Genomic DNA, 19068 nt, shown 5'->3' on the forward strand with positions numbered 1-19068 from the left:
TATGAAATAGGTTCTCTCACCATGCTTTCAGTAACCATGGCAACTCTTGTCATTCAACTGTTCCATAAAAGTGATGTAGCTTGACATGTTCAACAGTGTTAATCCTACTTTAGATTTTAAGTGGCACGTTCAGCAACTATATTGTAACCTTGTACATATTGCGTGGTTGGTTGGTTGGTTTGTTGTTTAACACAGACTCAGCAATATTCCAGCTATATGACAGCGGTCTGTAAATAATTGAGTCTGGACCTGACAATCCAATGATTAATATCATGAGCATCGATCCACACACTTTGGATCGATGACATGCATCAACCAAGTCAGCAAGCCTGACCACCCGATCCCGTTAGTCGCCTTTTACGACAAGCATAGTCACCTTTTTACAACAAGCATGGGTTGCTGAAGACCTATTCTACCCCGGAATATTCACGGGTCGCTTGGTGGTACAATGGGTAGCCTAGTGGTTAAGGGTTTGCCCATCATGATGAAGACAACAGGTTCTCTTCTCCCACATAAGCTCAATGTCTGAAGCACGTTACTGGTGATATAACTTGAATATTTCAAAATGCTGCATGAAACCCAACTCTATCTCAATGAATATTTCATTATCTCAATGCCTATATGTGTTTTAGAGATGAAATAAAGTATTTATCTGAAAAAATAAAATTGATATCCCACTCAAGTGAAATAACCTTTTGCCAGACTACTTTCAGTTTGCATCAACATTGCTCAATGATATTATGATTTTTAGAGTATGATTATGAAGATCAGTAAGAAAATACATGTCAATAGAACATTTATATTTTCTTGTCAAATGACATACATGTATTTGTGCTCATCTTGTGCCCCAACAAAGTTGACATTTTCACTCAAGGGTTTCCCACCCACAACTTTGTACATCACAAAATGATATAAACAGTTAACTTAACAAGAAAATGCAAATATCCTCAGTTATCAAATGTAATATGATGCATAGTGTGACGTACATTATGATATTGTGCATCAGCAAATTAATCACTATTGGCATCCTAATAGGAGTGCAGACCACACAAGTATTCCTGTACATTACTAGCGAATATTGAGTGGTGTACGTGATATATATGTGACTTGTCAAATCACATGACCAAGCCTCAGGCCACGCTCGACTGTCCAGTGGACAGCCCCCGATCTAGTGGACAGAACAAGAGCAAAAGGTTGATGGTTCGATCCAACAGCCGTGTCATACTAAAAGACATAAAAAGATTGTACTTGTTGTTTGCCAGCCTGGGCCCCGTTCCACAAAGCGATCTTAGCGCTACGACTATCGTAAGCCAGTGTTAAAGTATGGGAGTTGCGATAACCTTAAGCGCTTAGATGGCGTTGTGGAACGGGTCCCAGGTGCACAGCATCAAGGGGATCAACAGGGACTAGTCAGCTCAGAGTCTGTATACTCTGTCTGAGTTGGGTTTCCATGGTAAACCTTGATATGGTACCTCAGTGGGCTACAAAGTTATACCTTGACTTACAAAACTAGAGGCCCAGGAGACCCCGAATAATTAATTGTAAGGGCCCTGTAAAGTAATGAAATGGTGAAGTGTACTGTACTGTAAGATTTGATAATTACTTTAATTACAGGACCTTTATATTTCTTTCAAGAATTTGGTACAATGAATGTTACTATGTGTCCTGAGGGACACACTATATATTTTAAGTGCGTCCTTTCTAGGCATTAATGTGTACTGGATGCACAGACGTCATAGCAGACTCTGGGACTAATACTATAAAACTGATGTTAGACACATGCACATTGCTATAAATGCAATAATCTATAATGTCACCTAATGTGAAACACCATTTTCACCTCCCCTTACCATTCGCTATTTCACCTAACCTTATCCAGTGTATAAAGTATCCATTCTATTATGAGTTCATATGACATGGCACTAAGAACACATGAAATTACAGAGAAATTCTGTGGGAAAGTGAGTGATCAGTGGTTTTTACACCGCCTTGAGCAATATTCCAGAATTATCACGGCGGGGGACACCAGAAAAGGGCTTCACACTTTGGACCCATGTCGGGATTCAAACCTGGGTCTTTGGCGTGACAAGCAAATGCTTTAACCACTAGGCTACCGACCTCTGTGGGTAAGAAAGAGAGTTGGAGCTGTCCTCTTCACCCAGTGATATGTTTGTGTATGTGGTTTGGTAGTCCATGAAATTACTATAATGGAGAATATAACATATTAATGTTTACATTGTCTTTCAGTCTCCTACAAAAGCAGTGTACAATCCTCGGTCCTGGCAGGGCAGTTTGGATCAAGGCAACCCAGCATCAAAGGTAAGGGACTCCGTGGACTCAGTAGAGCATTAATGTAATGAAATTAAAAGAAGATCATCAGTGTAATGAATAATGGTTACAATTCACAGGATTCACAATAACTGAATCATGTGAATTGAATGTTGCAGTAGTCAGTGGCAAATTTCAACTGGATACTCACTGTAGACTAGTGAACCTTCAAAACAGCTCAGATGATGTTGGTTTAGGATACAGTCCAACCCCCTTTTCTGCTCCCCCCCCCCCCCCCTAGATTTTAGTCTAGTCTAACCCTTAGAGTTAACTTGCAGAGTTCACCACACCAGGCCTTTGATACTGGTCATTTTTGACCATGTCAAAGGTCTAAGTCACCTTGGATAGTATTGAATAAATAGTTGTCATATTTTCTGTTAATATGGTGCAAAGGTACTTGATATATAATTCCTGTTTGCAATACATTTTGGTCAAATATTCAAAGAGCAAGGTCATCTTTGGAGTATTTGTGCATAATTCTTTTGCCAGTTCGTGGTTCGAGTTGATTTATCTTATCTTAAGTTGTTGTGATAAATGTTAAGGTCTAGAGGTAATGTTTTTGGCATGGAAATACATGGCAGTATTTTAAGTCTTCAACAGTTTGGAGGAAATAGCAGTGAATGGGCTGCTTTTGTTTTCCAAGTATTGCATTGCATCTGTGCTTGCTGGCTCAGGTTTGAAATATTGATGCATCTTGTTGTCATTTGTTTAAATTTCAATGTTTTATATCCTGTTTATATTAACCAAACTATAATGAGCTTGTGGTGTAATACTTATAGTACTTATCTGTGTACCTCTCTCCATGCTGTGTTGTGACAACACAGTCAAACTGGTTTCACCTGATCCATATCAGTGTTACTTACAGGTATCAGTGACTGTAACCACCTGACACATACCAGTGTTACAGGTGTCGAGACTGTACCCACCTGACCCATACCAGTGTTACAGGTATCAGTGACTGTAACCACCTGGCACATACCAGTGTTAAAGGTATCAGTGACTGTAACCACCTGGCACATACCAGTGTTACAGGTATCAGTGACTGTAACCACCTGACCCATACCAGTGTTACAGATATCAGTGACTGTAACCGCCTGACCCATACCAGTGTTACAGGTATCAGTGACTGTAACCACCTGACCCATACCAGTGTTACAGGTATCAGTGACTGTAACCACCTGACACATACCAGTGTTGCAGGTATCAGTGACTGTAACCACCTGACCCATACCAGTGTTACAGGTGTCGAGACTGTACCCACCTGACCCTAACCAGTGTTACAGGTATCAGTGACTGTAACCACCTGACACATACCAGTGTTACAGGTATCAGTGACTGTAACCACCTGGCACAAACCAGTGTTACAGGTGTCGAGACTGTAACCACCTGACCCATACCAGTGTTACAGGTATCAGTGACTGTAACCACCTGACCCCAGTGTTACAGGTATCAGTGACTGTAACCACCTGACCCATACCAGTGTTACAGGTATCAGTGACTGTAACCACCTTACACATACCAGTGTTACAGGTGTCGAGACTGTAACCACCTGACCCTAACCAGTGTTACAGGTATCAGTGACTGTAACCACCTGACCCCAGTGTTACAGGTGTCAGAGACTGTAACTACCTGACCCATACCAGTGTTACAGGTATCAGTGACTGTAACCACCTGACCCATACCAGTGTTACAGGTATCAGTGACTGTAACCACCTTACACATACCAGTGTTACAGGTGTTGAGACTGTAACCACCTGACCCTAACCAGTGTTACAGATATCAGTGACTGTAACCACCTGACCCCAGTGTTACAGGTGTCAGAGACTGTAACTACCTGACCCAAACCAGTGTTACAGGTATGAGTGAAAGTAACCACCTGACACATACCAGTGTTACAGGTATGAGTGAAAGTAACCACCTGACACATACCAGTGTTACAGGTATCAGTGACTGTAACCACCTGACACATACCAGTGTTACAGATGTCAGAGACTGTAACCACCTGACCCATACCAGTGTTACAGGTGTCAGTGACTGTAACCACCTGACACATACCAGTGTTACAGGTATCAGTGACTGTAACCACCTGACCCATACCAGTGTTACAGGTGTCAGTGACTGTAACCACCTGACACATACCAGTGTTACAGGTATCAGTGACTGTAACCACCTGTTAAGGCTGGGAAATAATGCTTTGATGTTTTGCAACTAGACTCTTACAGTGAAACTATCAGTTAGTTGATTTGTATCAGTGTATGTTTTTCAGTTGGAATATGATCATTATGTATTTCAGTTGGAATATGATCATTATGTATCATGTATTTGATACACTACGTATCTGTAAATCATGAAGTTCATTTTCCTCTTCTATAGGAGGAAAGGCAGCCACCACCTACAGTAAACGTGAAGGCATTAAAGGGCTTTGCGGAACCAGAACCTAAACCTAAATCAGCTCCCAAACTGACCAGGGCCGTCCACTGGCCGAGCAGAGCTGGGGATGAGGCCTACACATCCATCCGAGTTAACAAGGAACATCGTCCGGTAGTACCAACATTTAATAATTTCATATTATATTACGACATGGCTTAATCAATTCATTATTGATGACAAAGGATTAACTTTTGCTCTGAGGTTGAAAATGATGGCATTATGCTTTTGAAAGTGATTACACCAAGCTTGTGCATAGAATATGTATCATTTAGGATTGTTGTTTGTTTTTAGCTGTTCACGGTTGTGCGTAATGTGAAGCAGGCCTTCGAGGTGCAGGAATCAGGAGAGACACAAGACTTCATGGATGATGTGGAATATCTGTTGGATGGTCTTCAAGACTCAGAACCCATGCCCATCAGGTGTTTAAGGTAGGTATTTCACACAGCAGTGTATGGATGTCTGAGGTAGGTGCTTCACACAGTGTATGTGGTCAGTGGGCTGGATGTCTGAGGTAGGCGCTTCACACAGTGTATGTGGTCAGTGGGCTGGATGTCTGAGGTAGGTGCTTCACACAGCGTATGTGGTCAGTGGGCTGGATGTCTGAGGTAGGTGCTTCACACAGTGTATGTGGTCAGTGGATGGATGTCTGAGGTAGGTTCTACACACAGTGTATGTGGTCAGTGGGCTGGATGTCTGAGGTAGGTGCTTCACACAGTGTATGTGGTCAGTGGGCTGGATGTCTGAGGTAGATGCTGCACACAGTGTATGTGGTCAGTGGGCTGGATGTCTGAGGTAGGTGCTTCACACAGTGTATGTGGTCAGTGTATTGATGTCTGAGGTAGGTGCTTCACATAGCAGTGAATGGATGTCTGAGGTAGGTGCTTCACAGCAGTCTATGGATGTCTGAGGTAGGTGCTTCACACAGCAGTGTATCTATGTCTGAGGTAGGTGCTTCACATAGTGTATGGATGTCTGAGGTAGGTGCTTCACACAGCAGTGTATGGATGTCTGAGGTAGGTGCTTTTCACAGCAGTGTATGTGGTCAGTGGGCTGGATGTCTGAGGTAGGTGCTTCACACAGCAGTGTATGTGGTCAGTCACATAGCAGTGTATGTAGACTGTGGGTGGGATGTCTGAGGTAGGTGCTTCACATAGCAGTGTATGTAGACAGTGGGTTGGATGTCTGAGGTAGGTGCTTCACATAGCAGTGTATGTAGACAGTGGGTTGGATGTCTGAGGTAGGTGCTTCTCATAGCAGTGTATGTAGACAGTTGGTGGGATGTCTGAGGTAGGTGCTTCACACAGCAGTGGATGAATGTCTGAGGTAGGTGCTTTACACAGCAGTGTATGTGGTCCATGGGTTGGATGTCTGAGGTAGGTGCTTCACACAGCAGTGAATGAACGTCTGAGGTAGGTGCTTTACACAGCAGTGTATGTGGTCCATGGGTTGGATGTCTGAGGTAGGTGTTTCACACAGCAGTGGATGAATGCCTGAGGTAGGTGCTTCACACAGCAGAGTATGGATGTCTAAGGTTGTGATATTAAAGGGATTAAGGGGTCAAGCAATTAATTGTGTAGCCATTCATTTTACCAATGGCTTGGTTTCAGCTGTATCCAGCTGGCTGGGAAGTGCACTCTCCCTGCATTCCGTATGCACCTGAGAGCCCATGGTACTATGACCAAGATCTTCACCATGCTGCATGACGCTAACACCAATCCTGTAAGTGTAGAATGACAGGGTGGCCATTCAGTCGAACATGCAATTGTGTCACGGTCACACCAGTGTGTTAAACCCTGAGACATGAAGTATTCCAAACTAAATCCTAGAATCAAAGGGTCAGTGTCAGAACCCTGATGTTTGATGTTGAAGATTTAGGGGATTCCTGGGTTCAAATAATATACTTGCTTATAGTGAGCTTCAAGGACCCCATTCATTCAAATACATAATACATAGCAAACCTGGTTGAAACACAATGCATAGGCTTAGATTAACCTGGAATGTGAAAAATCTAAGGCAATGTTTTTAGCTAGTTATCATCGAGCATTGGGGTGAATGGCATTGTGATATGAAATATTCATTTGGGAAATAAACAATTTTGATGTTCAGAAAAAAAATGGTTTGAAGATGTGACTATTGATCGACGCCAATGGAGCCTGAGGCAAATGAGTGAAGTGTCAGTAAAATCTCTGTAGCTAATGTTTGCATTTAACACCAAGATCTTTACACTGTCCTCCAAAAACAATACCAATCTGGAAAATGATTATAGTTTCATTTCCGTGAGATTCTGTTATAACTGTATTGTATTGTTATCATAGCCATTTAAAGCAAACAATTTCAAAATGTGACTGACCCTTGACATTCATATTTGTTTTGCACACAGTGATATGACATGTCAATAAACAGTGACATATTTCCTGAAACAAATAGTATAAACCAAAGTTAAACAATTGATTTGATCTTTTTAATTCTCTGAAATTATCATATTTCAGCAGAAAATTGTGGAAGATTTTTAGTTTTTGTCAGATTAAGTTGTCTATTATTTTGGTAGTTAATTTTTTTAGATGTCAGCACATGGCACATGCCCTTCCCAATGAATGTGTACTTCGTTTATTAACTGGATAATAAGACAATTTGATGATTTTATTCTTAACAATGGTTTGAAGTTAAACTTTTTGCATAACTTGTTTAACATTTGACATGATATTTTGTGATCAGTCTCATGATAACTTGTTAGAAAAATGAGTCCTTATTTTCAGCTCTTGTAGGCGAGCTATCAAGAAAATGAAAAATTGATGCCTCATACGATGCCTTTAATATCGGGGTGATTACCAAGGCGATTGGATAATTTTATATATTTCTTTTTTTCTTCACAAATAATGCTGCCCTAACTATGGTTGGTCTATTCACACCTTAAAAAATCACCAACAAAATTCATTTTTGAACACAATCGATCCAATATAAAAAATAAGTAAGAATTAGTTGTACCTTGTACTATTTCTTTTACAAACCTTGACATTGACCAAATTCTTGTTTGTTCCTGGAAGAGTCTGGCACTGAGCACTGCCACCATGATGTACATGCTGAGCAAGGACAGGTTGAACATGGACCTGGACCAGGAGAGTCTCGACCTCATGCTCCGACTCCTCGAGGTCGACTCCGAGAAGAATGGTGAGGTACAGCTTGGTCAGGCCGATCTCAAGGAACTGGAGCGCACTAGGCAGCGTGTGTATGAACTGTGTGAACAGATGCAGAATGTCGGGACCAAGATGGACTTGGATACCATATCGGTAAGACATTGATCAGAGGATACAAGCTAGGTCTCTTTCTCTAATACTGGGGATCCCGGTTTAGAATGATCCCAGCAATCCATGCTTATCATAAGAGGCTACAGTAGGGATCATAGATCGGGTGGTCTAGCTTGGTGTGTTGTTCATTGTGTGTCATTGTTCCCCGAAAGATTAGGACATTGATCATAATATCAATCATTGCATTGTCTGGTCCAGGCTAAATTATTTACAAGTTGTCAAATTGCTTGAATATTGCTCAGTACTACTTTTATCAACAGACCATTCTATACTGTATAAGAAATGCGTTATTTGCAAACTTGCCTCTTTGACATTGTTAAAGTTGGATTGTTGGTAATGAAATTAATTGGAGTTTCATGACATGTTAATTTCCATGATGTATTATAACAAGAGTTCTGATTTGGACCTTGCAGACAGGTAACTTGGCCATGGAGTCGTTGTTGAGCCTAACATCACGGAAGGCTGGCGAGTGGTTCAAGGAGGAGCTACGATCTCAGGGAGCTCTCGATCATATTGTAAATACAGGTAAGGTACTAAAGCCTTGGAAAGGACTGTCATGAGGAATTGTTACTGAGGATTTCAGTTCTTGTCTTTAATGAAACTCTGAAAAAGGCCAATATAGTTTTCTTCAATTGTTATTCACAGTTTAGATTTTGTTACATATACTGATATGTATTGAGTCCTTGATCATTGTAGGGATAATTCTGGGGTGGGGCCTTGTGCTTTTAGCCCCTGAATTTGAAAAAAGTCCACTTTTTCAAATACAATGGGTCATTTTAACATTGTGCTGTGTAGGCAATTGTGGGTGTTCCTCTGGAATATTTGTAATTTTCACATGAAGTGCCTGAGTGAGAAAACTCCCAAGAGTGGACCCTGTCTTTGTATTGGATATAATATTATTTCCCAAACATTAGTTTTATCAAGTGGTCATGGCCAGATTCACTGTTTAATATTACAAAAGAGATCATACGTCGAATGCCCGGTAAATGTCTCATTCAATATTGATTTCAGTCAACACCTGCTCGCAGTATGTAGGTCACGAGATTGTGTCAAATGACAAGTCCTTGCCAAACTTAAGGAAATTAGACCGATGCCTGCGAGTATTAGAGAATGTAAGTACATGTGATAATATTTCAGAATATACCTCGTATTGGTGTTTCACACAGATGATCATGATAAGTCTGTATGTGGGGATCGTCTGAGAGGCCAGTATCGACCTGTGCTGGTTGTAAGACGCGACTAAATGTATTGGGTGGTCAGTGACTTGGTCGATTGTGTCTTCGTACCCTGATGGCATAGATCATTGCTTTGCGTGTACTGGATTATTTTTGCCTAATTTGATTATTTGAAGGTTCCATATATAGTTGGAATATTGCTGATTGTTACATTAAACAACAAAGAAATCGCATGTAGAAGTACAAAACATGATCAAAGCCATATATTAATATAATAATGCTACCAGACCTTGATTTAGCTATATAAAACATGCACCAGTGCAACCTGTTATTGAAAATTTCAACCTAATATTTATGTCAACATGCACCAAGTGCATGTCAAAACATTTCAAAATTTGTGTCTGTCTAACACTTGCTTGTCAACACAACATCATTTTTTTAACACAATCAATACTTCAAAGGTTTATTTACCACACTTTATCACTAAGCTCTGTGTATAGGGAATTTGTAACGCTTTGGTGGGCTTGACATCATCAAACTGTGGGTACTTCAAGATTATATGCTCACGTAATGTTTAACAACTACGTCATTGATTAATGAGACACTGGCAGCAGACCAGCCTATGTTTTCTAACTTTGCTAAATTTGTGGGACCAGGGTGCAACCAGGTTTTCTTTGGTGCAACTGGGCTTTCATGTCAACAACATGCACCTCGTGAAAGTTAAATCAAGTTGCTTAAATCGAGCCCTGGTGCTATGAACAGATTTGTGTATTTAAAACCAAAACTGATTACAGGGATACCAGTTCTTATTTGTTGATATTGAACTTGAGAGACTTATGTTATTGAACAGCTACGGGTACAGTGAAGTGATAATATACTATACTGTTGTGTTTCTGTTTGCAGATAACTTATATGAACACAGATAACCAAAGCTATGTGATCTCTTACGAGAATGCACTGCTGATCACTTCCGTCTGTAGGTGAGTAGATGTCCCAGTCTTCTATATGTATGGTACCCATCCTTGCATGACAGAATGCGGGGATTTATCTACACCTGCTAGAGGCCATATCCGCTCCAGGTCTGCAGCAAATGTTTAAATATTCCCAGATTGGAATTAAACATTTCCCAATTCATGCTGTTAAGGCAACAACTGATGTTATGGCTTTGTAAGGTGACTTGTATTTCTCTCACAACAGGACCAATATAGAAGAAGAGGCTTTTGTGCTTATTTTAACACTAAATGCTGGCCTGTTGACCCGTGGCCAGTTAAAATTACAAAAGGCTTGCTGAAACATAAAATAAAAGGCCCATTTGGTCAAAATCTCAGCCCTTCTCTGTGTATATTAATTTTCTTAATTGGACACTGCTCGTGAATCATGAGATTTCGATGAGAAAATATTTTGGTGGGGCATGAGGTCATGTGAATGGTTAACTCAATAATCACCTGGGTAGCATGACACAACCGACGGCCATTTTGTAATGTTCTGTACATCAACAACATCTTTATTTGCTTATAAAATTGCTACAAAATAAGGCAAATGGAAGCCAAGATTTGATCTTAGCATGCAGGAAATGACGTTTTAGGGGTGAGGAGTTCTAAAATGTTCGGAGTCCCCTTGGTACCTCTGTCATGGCCTCCAACAGTTTTTGGCCAGTTGGTTTGGAGAAGGGCCAGTAACTTTGGAAAGGAGCAAGCCCTGCTGCCTATGTACAAATTTGTTGTAAAATCTACCCCTGGGCCTCATTAGAGCAAAGCAGAAATAGTTCTTTTGGATGATAACAATTATGGATGACATTTAGATGTCTTCATCATCTTGCCTGTGGAGGTTCAGGGTCCAAAATGGTCCCCCGAGGTTCACGCTTGTCATAAATTGTCAGTTAATCTGAAGAATGGGTGCTCAGGCAAGTGATTTGGCTGATAGGATGTCATTATTTGCCAACAGCATGGATCGGTGTTCATACTTTCAGTCACTGGTTTGCCAAGTCAAGACTTGATTGTTTGCAGTGGTATTTATGTGCTACAGCTGAAATATCACTGCCTTCAGTGTTGAACCACATTCCATCACTTATTCTTCATCATCCTGGTATCGTACCCTTGTTCTTGGGTCCGAAAGGCTAATTATTGGATGACTACAGTGAGTTTGTGTGATGTGTTACAGAGTCCTGCAGGCATGTGAGGACAGCATGCCCATGTATCCTGTGACGGAGGACCCCGAGAAGAACAAGATGGTGAAGGAGACACTAGGCTACACTATCATCAGCTGTGTCCTCGCCATCCTGCGCGTGCTGCTCAATGTCACACATGACAATGGTAAGTCTCAACCAGAAAACAGTAGATGTTGTGTACAAGATGAAGAAATAGGTTTGAATTGGACCAGCAGTGCCGTGTTTTATTTCTCAGCCAAGGGCTGACAACTTGACATGTTGGGTTAACACCGTTAAATTATTTGATAAGGCGTCCATATAAAGCAATGTTATTATGAATACAATAAGAAACGAGTTCCTCAATATGTATTTGTCGACCAGAGTGCATTAGACATCTTTCTTGCAGAGTTTGGGAGTACGAAGGTGGGGGAGCAGGAGGGGCTGATGGAGTGTGTGTTGCTGTGTGTGTTCTCCACCACCCAGTATGCCCCGGCCGACCAGAAGTTTGACATCCTCGTCCTGGTAAGGAAGCCTTATTTTTAATGGGATTGCAGTGACTGGGAGGTGTGTTATTTCGGGTAGACTTAACTATTGTTCCTCATTCATAAAACACAAATTTGATTGCCTACATGTTTATAAGAATCCTGGTCATTCTAATTTTTCATCAAGTTTTAAGAATGTATCCTTTTTGTATTTGAGACAAATGTCTGATAAAGGAAATTGGTCAACTGATAGTCTCACTGCTGAAAGCATAAGGTTAACCATTGTGTTTTTTTCTCAGTTTTTTAAATTTATTTTTTTAATAGAAGACAATGAACAAATCAGAAAAGATGACTGTAATCCAAGGGAGATAATCAATGAATTGGTGCTGTCATCATTGTTTTGTTTGTTTTATTGATAGAAATAAGATCAGGGAATATAAACGTGTTCACTTTTGGCAGTAAATTTTTCAATAGGTTGGAATAATTGCATTAACAGAAATGACAGGAATATGATGTCACTACCATTTGTATTATGTGGGCTTAATGCAGTGATTGTGTGAGTGAGATGTATCTTCTTCTTCAGTGTATTGGGCTGCTGATCAACATGGTGGAGCACTGCCTGGTGAACCGACGCCACCTCATAGAAAACCAGATTCAACTCTCCTCAGGAAAAGTGTCTGCTGTCAAGGCCCTTATCCAGGTGTGTAAGCACAGAGAGGAGGAAAACTGCCTTGGGTGGAAATTTCTTGTATTAGAGTGACACTGGCATTGTAATAATCATGGCAGCACTGATGAAATATGTTCCTGGTTCCTAAAGCGGTACTATTGATGTAGATGAAGCCAGTTATGAATGTACCTTCACACAAGTAGACTGGGAAATCACAAGGACAATCATGACCCTAAATGCATGCTTAATTATTAGTACAGTTTAATTCATTAAGTGATTAAACTTGGGTTTCGGCAAAGAAAGGAAAACATTCTCTATTTCACCTGCATATATATCTAGCTACAGTGATCCCTCGCTATTGTGCTCTTCGATAAAGCGCTACCTCGGTTACTACGCGCGGTAACGCATGGCTCCCAAAATTTATGTACACTTTTAATACTGAGAGTTTTACACAGACATGATTGTATTGTTGTTCGTTGTTCATTTGCACATAACGCTTCTCATTGCATAATCAACCGTTTATTGCTGATTGAAGTTCTAATAATCTGTTTGAAAACATCCAGGGCAAGTCCTGGAAATACGATTGTTCTACTAGTTAACTTTTCACACTATACATCCTTTGATCTTAAAAGCACATGCATGCAATAAAAGAGAACCACAAGCAAAGTTTATATTCTTAATTAGTGGGCAATCCAATTTGAGGCGACACTGTCAACTCACATGTAGTTGCTGTCACAACACGGCGGTCATTCCTTTTGATTCGGATTAAGTAACTGTATCAAACCAATTAATCTGGCTTGAATGTGTCTATATTTGTATGTGTATGAATGCGCATAGTGCTGGTCAAAACTCCCGTTTTCCGTATTTTAAGCAACATGACCAATCAATGCCACTGAAACACTCTGTACTTGTAATGATTTGTGATTGGCTCTTCACTCATAGCGTCTGTTACTTCCATTATCGATCGATATTCTCATGCAAGTAGACTACATTCACATTGAATGTGACAGTTAAGGCTTGTAAATAATAACAAACGGCGAAAACATAACAGATATATATTTTTACACTATGAACGGTAAACAACTTGTATCATTGCAATGTGCAAGACAAGGCAAAGATCGTGAGATTGGCCGAGCACGCTCCCCTGCCTTTGCCTCGGTTAAACGGCTCATCGTCTATAACGCCCACCAGTTATTTGGACCCCATTGGTAGCGTTGTAGCGAGGGACCACTGTGCTATCTACTGTCATTTTCCACATTGTTTTTATATACTTTTAAGACCTTTATCATAGCTGCTAGAATAATACTGACAAACTAAATCTCCCTTTAGTCACTAGCTTGAGACAGTCTGATAAGATGTGTTGTCCTTATGACATGGGATATTGGGGACATGTATGTGGACTTATGAATCAGTGGTTGCATTGGGTCACCTGGCTGACTGTGTCTCATTGTACCCTGTTGGTATGGATTGTTGCTTGTGCCGTCACTTACTGTTGTGCCGGGGCGGTGGGGTAGCCAAGTGGTTAAAGAGTTAGTACATCAAGCTGAAGACCGGGTTCGATTCCCGACATGGGTACAATGTGTGAAGCCCATTTCTGGTGTCCCCCGCCGTGATATTGTGGGAATGTTGCTAAAAGCGGCACTCACTCACTCACTCACTCACTCACTCACTCACTCACTCACTCACTCACTCACTCACTCACTCACTCACTCACTCACTCACTCACTCACTCACTCACTCACTCACTCACTCACCCTCTCACTCACTCACTCACCCTCTCACTCACTCACTGTAGTGCCTGGCCCAGACTTGATTATGACTGATAATATTTGGTGGGGCATTGTTAACATTAAGCAACATTCAGTAACCCACCTTTTAAAACATTAAAGTGATAGTATTTCCATCAAGGATATAAGATGTCCTTATATATCCAACTCTTAGGTATAATCTTTTAATCCTCTTTACAGTGTGATTATCTATGCAAATTATTGGCTGTGTGGTAGGTCGAGAACCTGTGTTAGCATGTTACCAGTGGAATGACATGATGCTCCTCAGTGAACTGCATCTAATCCATGTTAATACCTGCAGTGTTCAAGCTGTGATTTTCCAGTATGCTGGCCTTTGTTCTATGTAGATACAAACCATTGTGTGATCAGCTGATTGTGCCGCTGTGTGAGTGTGCAGTTGTTATGTATGTGGTAGTAGCAGGGAAGGATGGCTGTCAGCTAGACACATACCTAGCTACATGAAGGCGTCTTTGTTGTCCAAGCCCATAGCAGCATTTTCCACCCTTAAGCTGTTGTTGTTGACAAACAAATATGCAGAAGCAACTTCAAAGAGCTTAAGCTAACATGAACATTCCACAATCACATTTCAAATAGTTGAGAAGGCCTTAAGGCATACATGTGATGATGCTATAGAGAGCTTCACATTGTTATCAGCAGGAGATGTGTGCTGTGGACTAGATTTAATCTGAGACTTGCCTGTTGGATGTTAGGTGAATTTACTGTGTGTCGAGTGAGGATGGTAGATTTTTGCTGGTATTTAACTGGGTATTCGGCTCAGCTTGTGGAATTGAGTGAACGTCAGTTGCATCAATTTGAATATAACGCTTGGAATTTAATATGCTCCAGTTTGTAGTCGACGTTCTGCAAAGGTTGAGAAGATTTTAGATTTTACCTTTTGTGATAATTGAGAAAAGAGACTGAAGTAGGATTGTGGTTTCTAGGTGATATCAGGAATTTATCTAGGATTCCAAACTAAGTGCCCATGGAAGGCAAATTGGGAAAGATCGTTATTTTGTTGAAAAAGTTCTTGTTTTCCTGAATTCAGAGTTTAGCTTTAACATTGCATTCTCTGCAGTTATGTTAAAGCTAAGCTTCAAAGCCTGTTTCTCTGTATTGGTCCTGTTATCGGGGAAATACAAGTTGCTTTACACAGCCATTAACATTAGTTACAACTATAACGGCATGAATTGGGAAATTTAGGAATTTTTACTGACATTTCCGGCAGACATAGCACCGACTATCACCCTCCAAAATCAGGTCTAGATAAATCACTGGATATATATGACTCATTCGTGGCATTGAAAACTTGATTCACATTATGATTGTATATCATGATATATCCTGCCAATATAAGCTTCAATATTAATAGAGACAGTAACTTTGATGGTCAGTAACAGTCAAAATATGCCTGAGGATAGTTATGTCCATGAAGTTTGGAAACAAATAGACCACCTCGTGGAGAGAGGAAGAGAGGAAGGTCCGGGGTTCAATCCCCAGCCGCATCAAAGATGGTACTTGCTACCCTTTCTGGTGCTCAGCATGAAGGGGTTAAACAACTACTGGTTGGCTCGGAGTCGGTATACTGTGTCTGAGTGGGGTATTCATGTTAAACTGCGGCGTGGTATCTGTGTGCTAGCACTATAAAATCGGCATTAGTCCGGGCTGGTACAAGCAGTCTCACACCACACCACACCACACCACACCACACCACACCACACCACACCACACCACACCACACACCACACCACACCACACCACACCACACCACACCACAAATCCAACACAACACAACAAATCCAATAGTGTCCAAAATAGCATTCAGAAAAGTTATGTGGTGGTGACAACACCTTTTTTGTTATGAATTATTTTTTGATTGAGAAAACAACTGTGACAATTCCATTGGGCAAGATAAGGGAATAGTCAGAACTTTACAAAACATTCATTTATGGTATAGATAGTGAAACTTTCATCTGCTGTATCAGACACTTATGTTGTTCAGTAAATATTTTCAAGAGCAATTTGTATCAGGATTTAGGGTAATTTATGTGATGTAGAACTGAGTGCAGGTATTTATTTAGCTAGACCTGCTCAGAGGCAGATATTCCACCCTAAGTCAGTAAAAATTCCCAAATGGAAATTATGAAGTATTTCCTGTAAATATAGTTATAATTGATGTGATGTGGTAAGGTGGCTTGTATTCCATTGATAACAGAACCAAGAAAGAGCAATAGGCTTAATTTTACATTATTCCTTCAAATACCCTACCTCTTATAAAAATTTCCAAATTACCTGCTAAGGGCACTTAGATTTGAATTCAAGATAAGTCTGTGGAGTGAATGAATGGGCATCCTTCATGATCCAGTGTGTTACAGTCAAACCTCGTTGTGTCGAACTTGTGGGGACCTGGGAAAAGGTTTGAGTTATCCAGGGTTTCAAACATCAGGGGACTGTAAAACTTAATTTGGATACATGGGACTCCCAAATGAGTTTGAGACTACCAGGACTTTGACACATCCAAGTTCAACACAACGAGGTTCGACTGTGTATCTCCATTCTATTATGGACCCCTGAAGATTCTGGGGTAGAATAGGTCTTCAGCAACCCATGCTTGCCGGAAAAGGTGACTCTGCTTGTCGTAAAAGGCGACTAACGGGATCGGGTGGTCAGGCTCGCTGACTTGGATTATGCATGTCATCGATCCCAATTGAGTGGATCGATGCTCATGATATTAATCACCAGATTGTCTGGTATAGACTCGATTATTTACAGACCGCTCTCATATAGCTGGAATATTGCTGAGTGCGGCGTTAAACAACAAACCAACCAACCAACCATTCTATTATGATGAATACCATGGACCCATTTAAAAATAGCCATCCAATCAGATTACATTCCTCAGTGAGAGAAATTCTGTGCTCATTTGGAGATAGGAGTGATGGAGGTGGTGGCATCGCTTCCATCATAAACAGCAGTGTGTTTTACTGTAGCACTGTTGATTATTTCAGACGTTATTAAGACATCCAGAAATGATGAGATCGTGTTTGATCCCTCTTACTCTCTAACTGCCACAAGATAGTTACAGGTGTATTCTGTTGCAGTTATTCTGTGAGAGAGAGAAGGCAGCAAGAGAGATGGAAGAGCAGCAGAAGGATGAGTCAGCGTCCAGTACTGACCAGCCGTCCCTCAACACGAGTGGAGAGTGGCAGGAGTCGGAGGCCGGCGTGCAGTGGATTGTGGCTTCTGCAGAGAAGCTTCGGAAACAGCAAAACAGCGAGCCAGATCCATCCAAGTCCGAGAGTCAGGAGGAGCCCAGCGTGCTGGATGATGAGGAGACTTTCACACAGGGTGAGGAGGGACTTACACATTCTGTATACATCTTAATGGAGAGGTTTGCAGACCAAGATCAAATTTTTTAACTTATCCTGCATTACTCCGTATTGCATTTACTGCTGTCTTTGACAGAGTGACGAACTGTGTGAGATCCAGCTGCTGAAGAAAGTTGTCCCAACCAGCTCAGGAGGCAGCGCCCTCTCACAGTCGGCACGTGACCCGGAAGTCATGACGTCACACAAAAACACATAACTGCTTTGTCACCTCCACAGACGGACGTACTGTGTATCCCTTGTGGAAATTAAAGCTTATTATTTGTTTTTTATATTTTGCGTGTTTCTACATTCATTATATGCTGCTACATTGTTACCTGTTATGGGCCGTGACCTTAGGGTCTTCCCATTCGTAAATTGTAACGTTTATCGCTCGTCTGTGGCTCACGTCACAGTAATTTACGGGCGCAATGTTGTTCCCGCCATTTTGTTTTCTTTCCCGCCATTTTGGCCATTCACCACGTGGCCACGTAATGTCGTGTTCTGCGTTTTGAATTCTCTCTTTGGCTTGGGTAATACATTACATTTATGTATGTTGTTTTGGTGTGCTTAAAGCCTTGCCTTTTCGCTACCTCTCAGCGTAATTGTTTCTTCTCATAAACTTCAATATAATACGAAGTTTTTGAGTTACATTATGTCTCCCGTACTCTGTGCTTTTGCCACATGGTTACGTGTTTGCACATGGTTATGTGTTTGCTTAAAGCTATGCTTTTTCGCTACCTTTTAGCGTCATTGTTTGATCTCATAAACTTCATTGAAAAACAAAGTTTCTGAATCACATTATGCTTCCCGCACTTTGTGGCTTTGCCACATAGTTATGTTTTGCTTAAATTCCAGATTTTCTGCCTCGCTGCACTTGTTGCCGCGGGAACAAATCTGGTCGGGGCCGCCCCTTTCTGCCGTGATTGTACGACGCCCTGTACTTTCACAAGGCAGTGCCGATGTTGCAGTCATTCGTCGCTGTGATCCTTCAGCTCATGCGAGTATCCAGGACACACCTCGCTCAACGTGCTCGTCGACCCCCACCTACGTTGACGGCAGCAGCGCTCAGCGGAGCTTCGCAGTGCTCCCAGCACCAACGGCGGCTCCCAACGTAGAGTCTGCCTCCCATGGCACGACATACGACCGTTCACGGTCTCCTACTCCACCGGCGGCTCCAGCGCTCCCAACGTAGAGTCTGCCTCCCCTGGCACGACATACGACCGTTCACGGTCTCCAACACCACCACATCAACGCTGATGTCTCCGGCGCCCCCGGCGCCTCCGGCGCCTCTGATGTCCCGGCGCTCCCGGCGCCTCCGATGTCTCGGCGCCTCGTGCGCTCCCGGCGCCTCCGGCGCCTCTGATGTCTCGGCGCCTCGTGCGC

General features: G+C 41.7%; 1 protein-coding gene across 1 annotated transcript in view; it reads left to right on the plus strand.

Moving 5' to 3' along the window:
* The window catches only part of LOC139467426 (wings apart-like protein homolog), a 46063-nt gene that overhangs the window by 18758 nt on the left and 8237 nt on the right, over nt 1-19068 (plus strand). The window contains exons 4-15 of the mRNA XM_071248989.1: nt 2248-2319; nt 4702-4869; nt 5050-5186; nt 6366-6477; nt 7803-8045; nt 8477-8588; nt 9075-9175; nt 10142-10218; nt 11399-11550; nt 11791-11906; nt 12450-12566; nt 17419-17665. Of these exons, the coding sequence (XP_071105090.1) occupies nt 2248-2319; nt 4702-4869; nt 5050-5186; nt 6366-6477; nt 7803-8045; nt 8477-8588; nt 9075-9175; nt 10142-10218; nt 11399-11550; nt 11791-11906; nt 12450-12566; nt 17419-17665 (1654 nt within the window). The remainder of the gene's footprint in view (nt 1-2247; nt 2320-4701; nt 4870-5049; nt 5187-6365; nt 6478-7802; nt 8046-8476; nt 8589-9074; nt 9176-10141; nt 10219-11398; nt 11551-11790; nt 11907-12449; nt 12567-17418; nt 17666-19068) is intronic.

Source organism: Haliotis cracherodii, unplaced genomic scaffold, assembly GCF_022045235.1.
Source record: "Haliotis cracherodii isolate W230 unplaced genomic scaffold, xgHalCrac1.p SCAF_2, whole genome shotgun sequence".
Classification (NCBI taxonomy): domain Eukaryota; kingdom Metazoa; phylum Mollusca; class Gastropoda; order Lepetellida; family Haliotidae; genus Haliotis; species Haliotis cracherodii.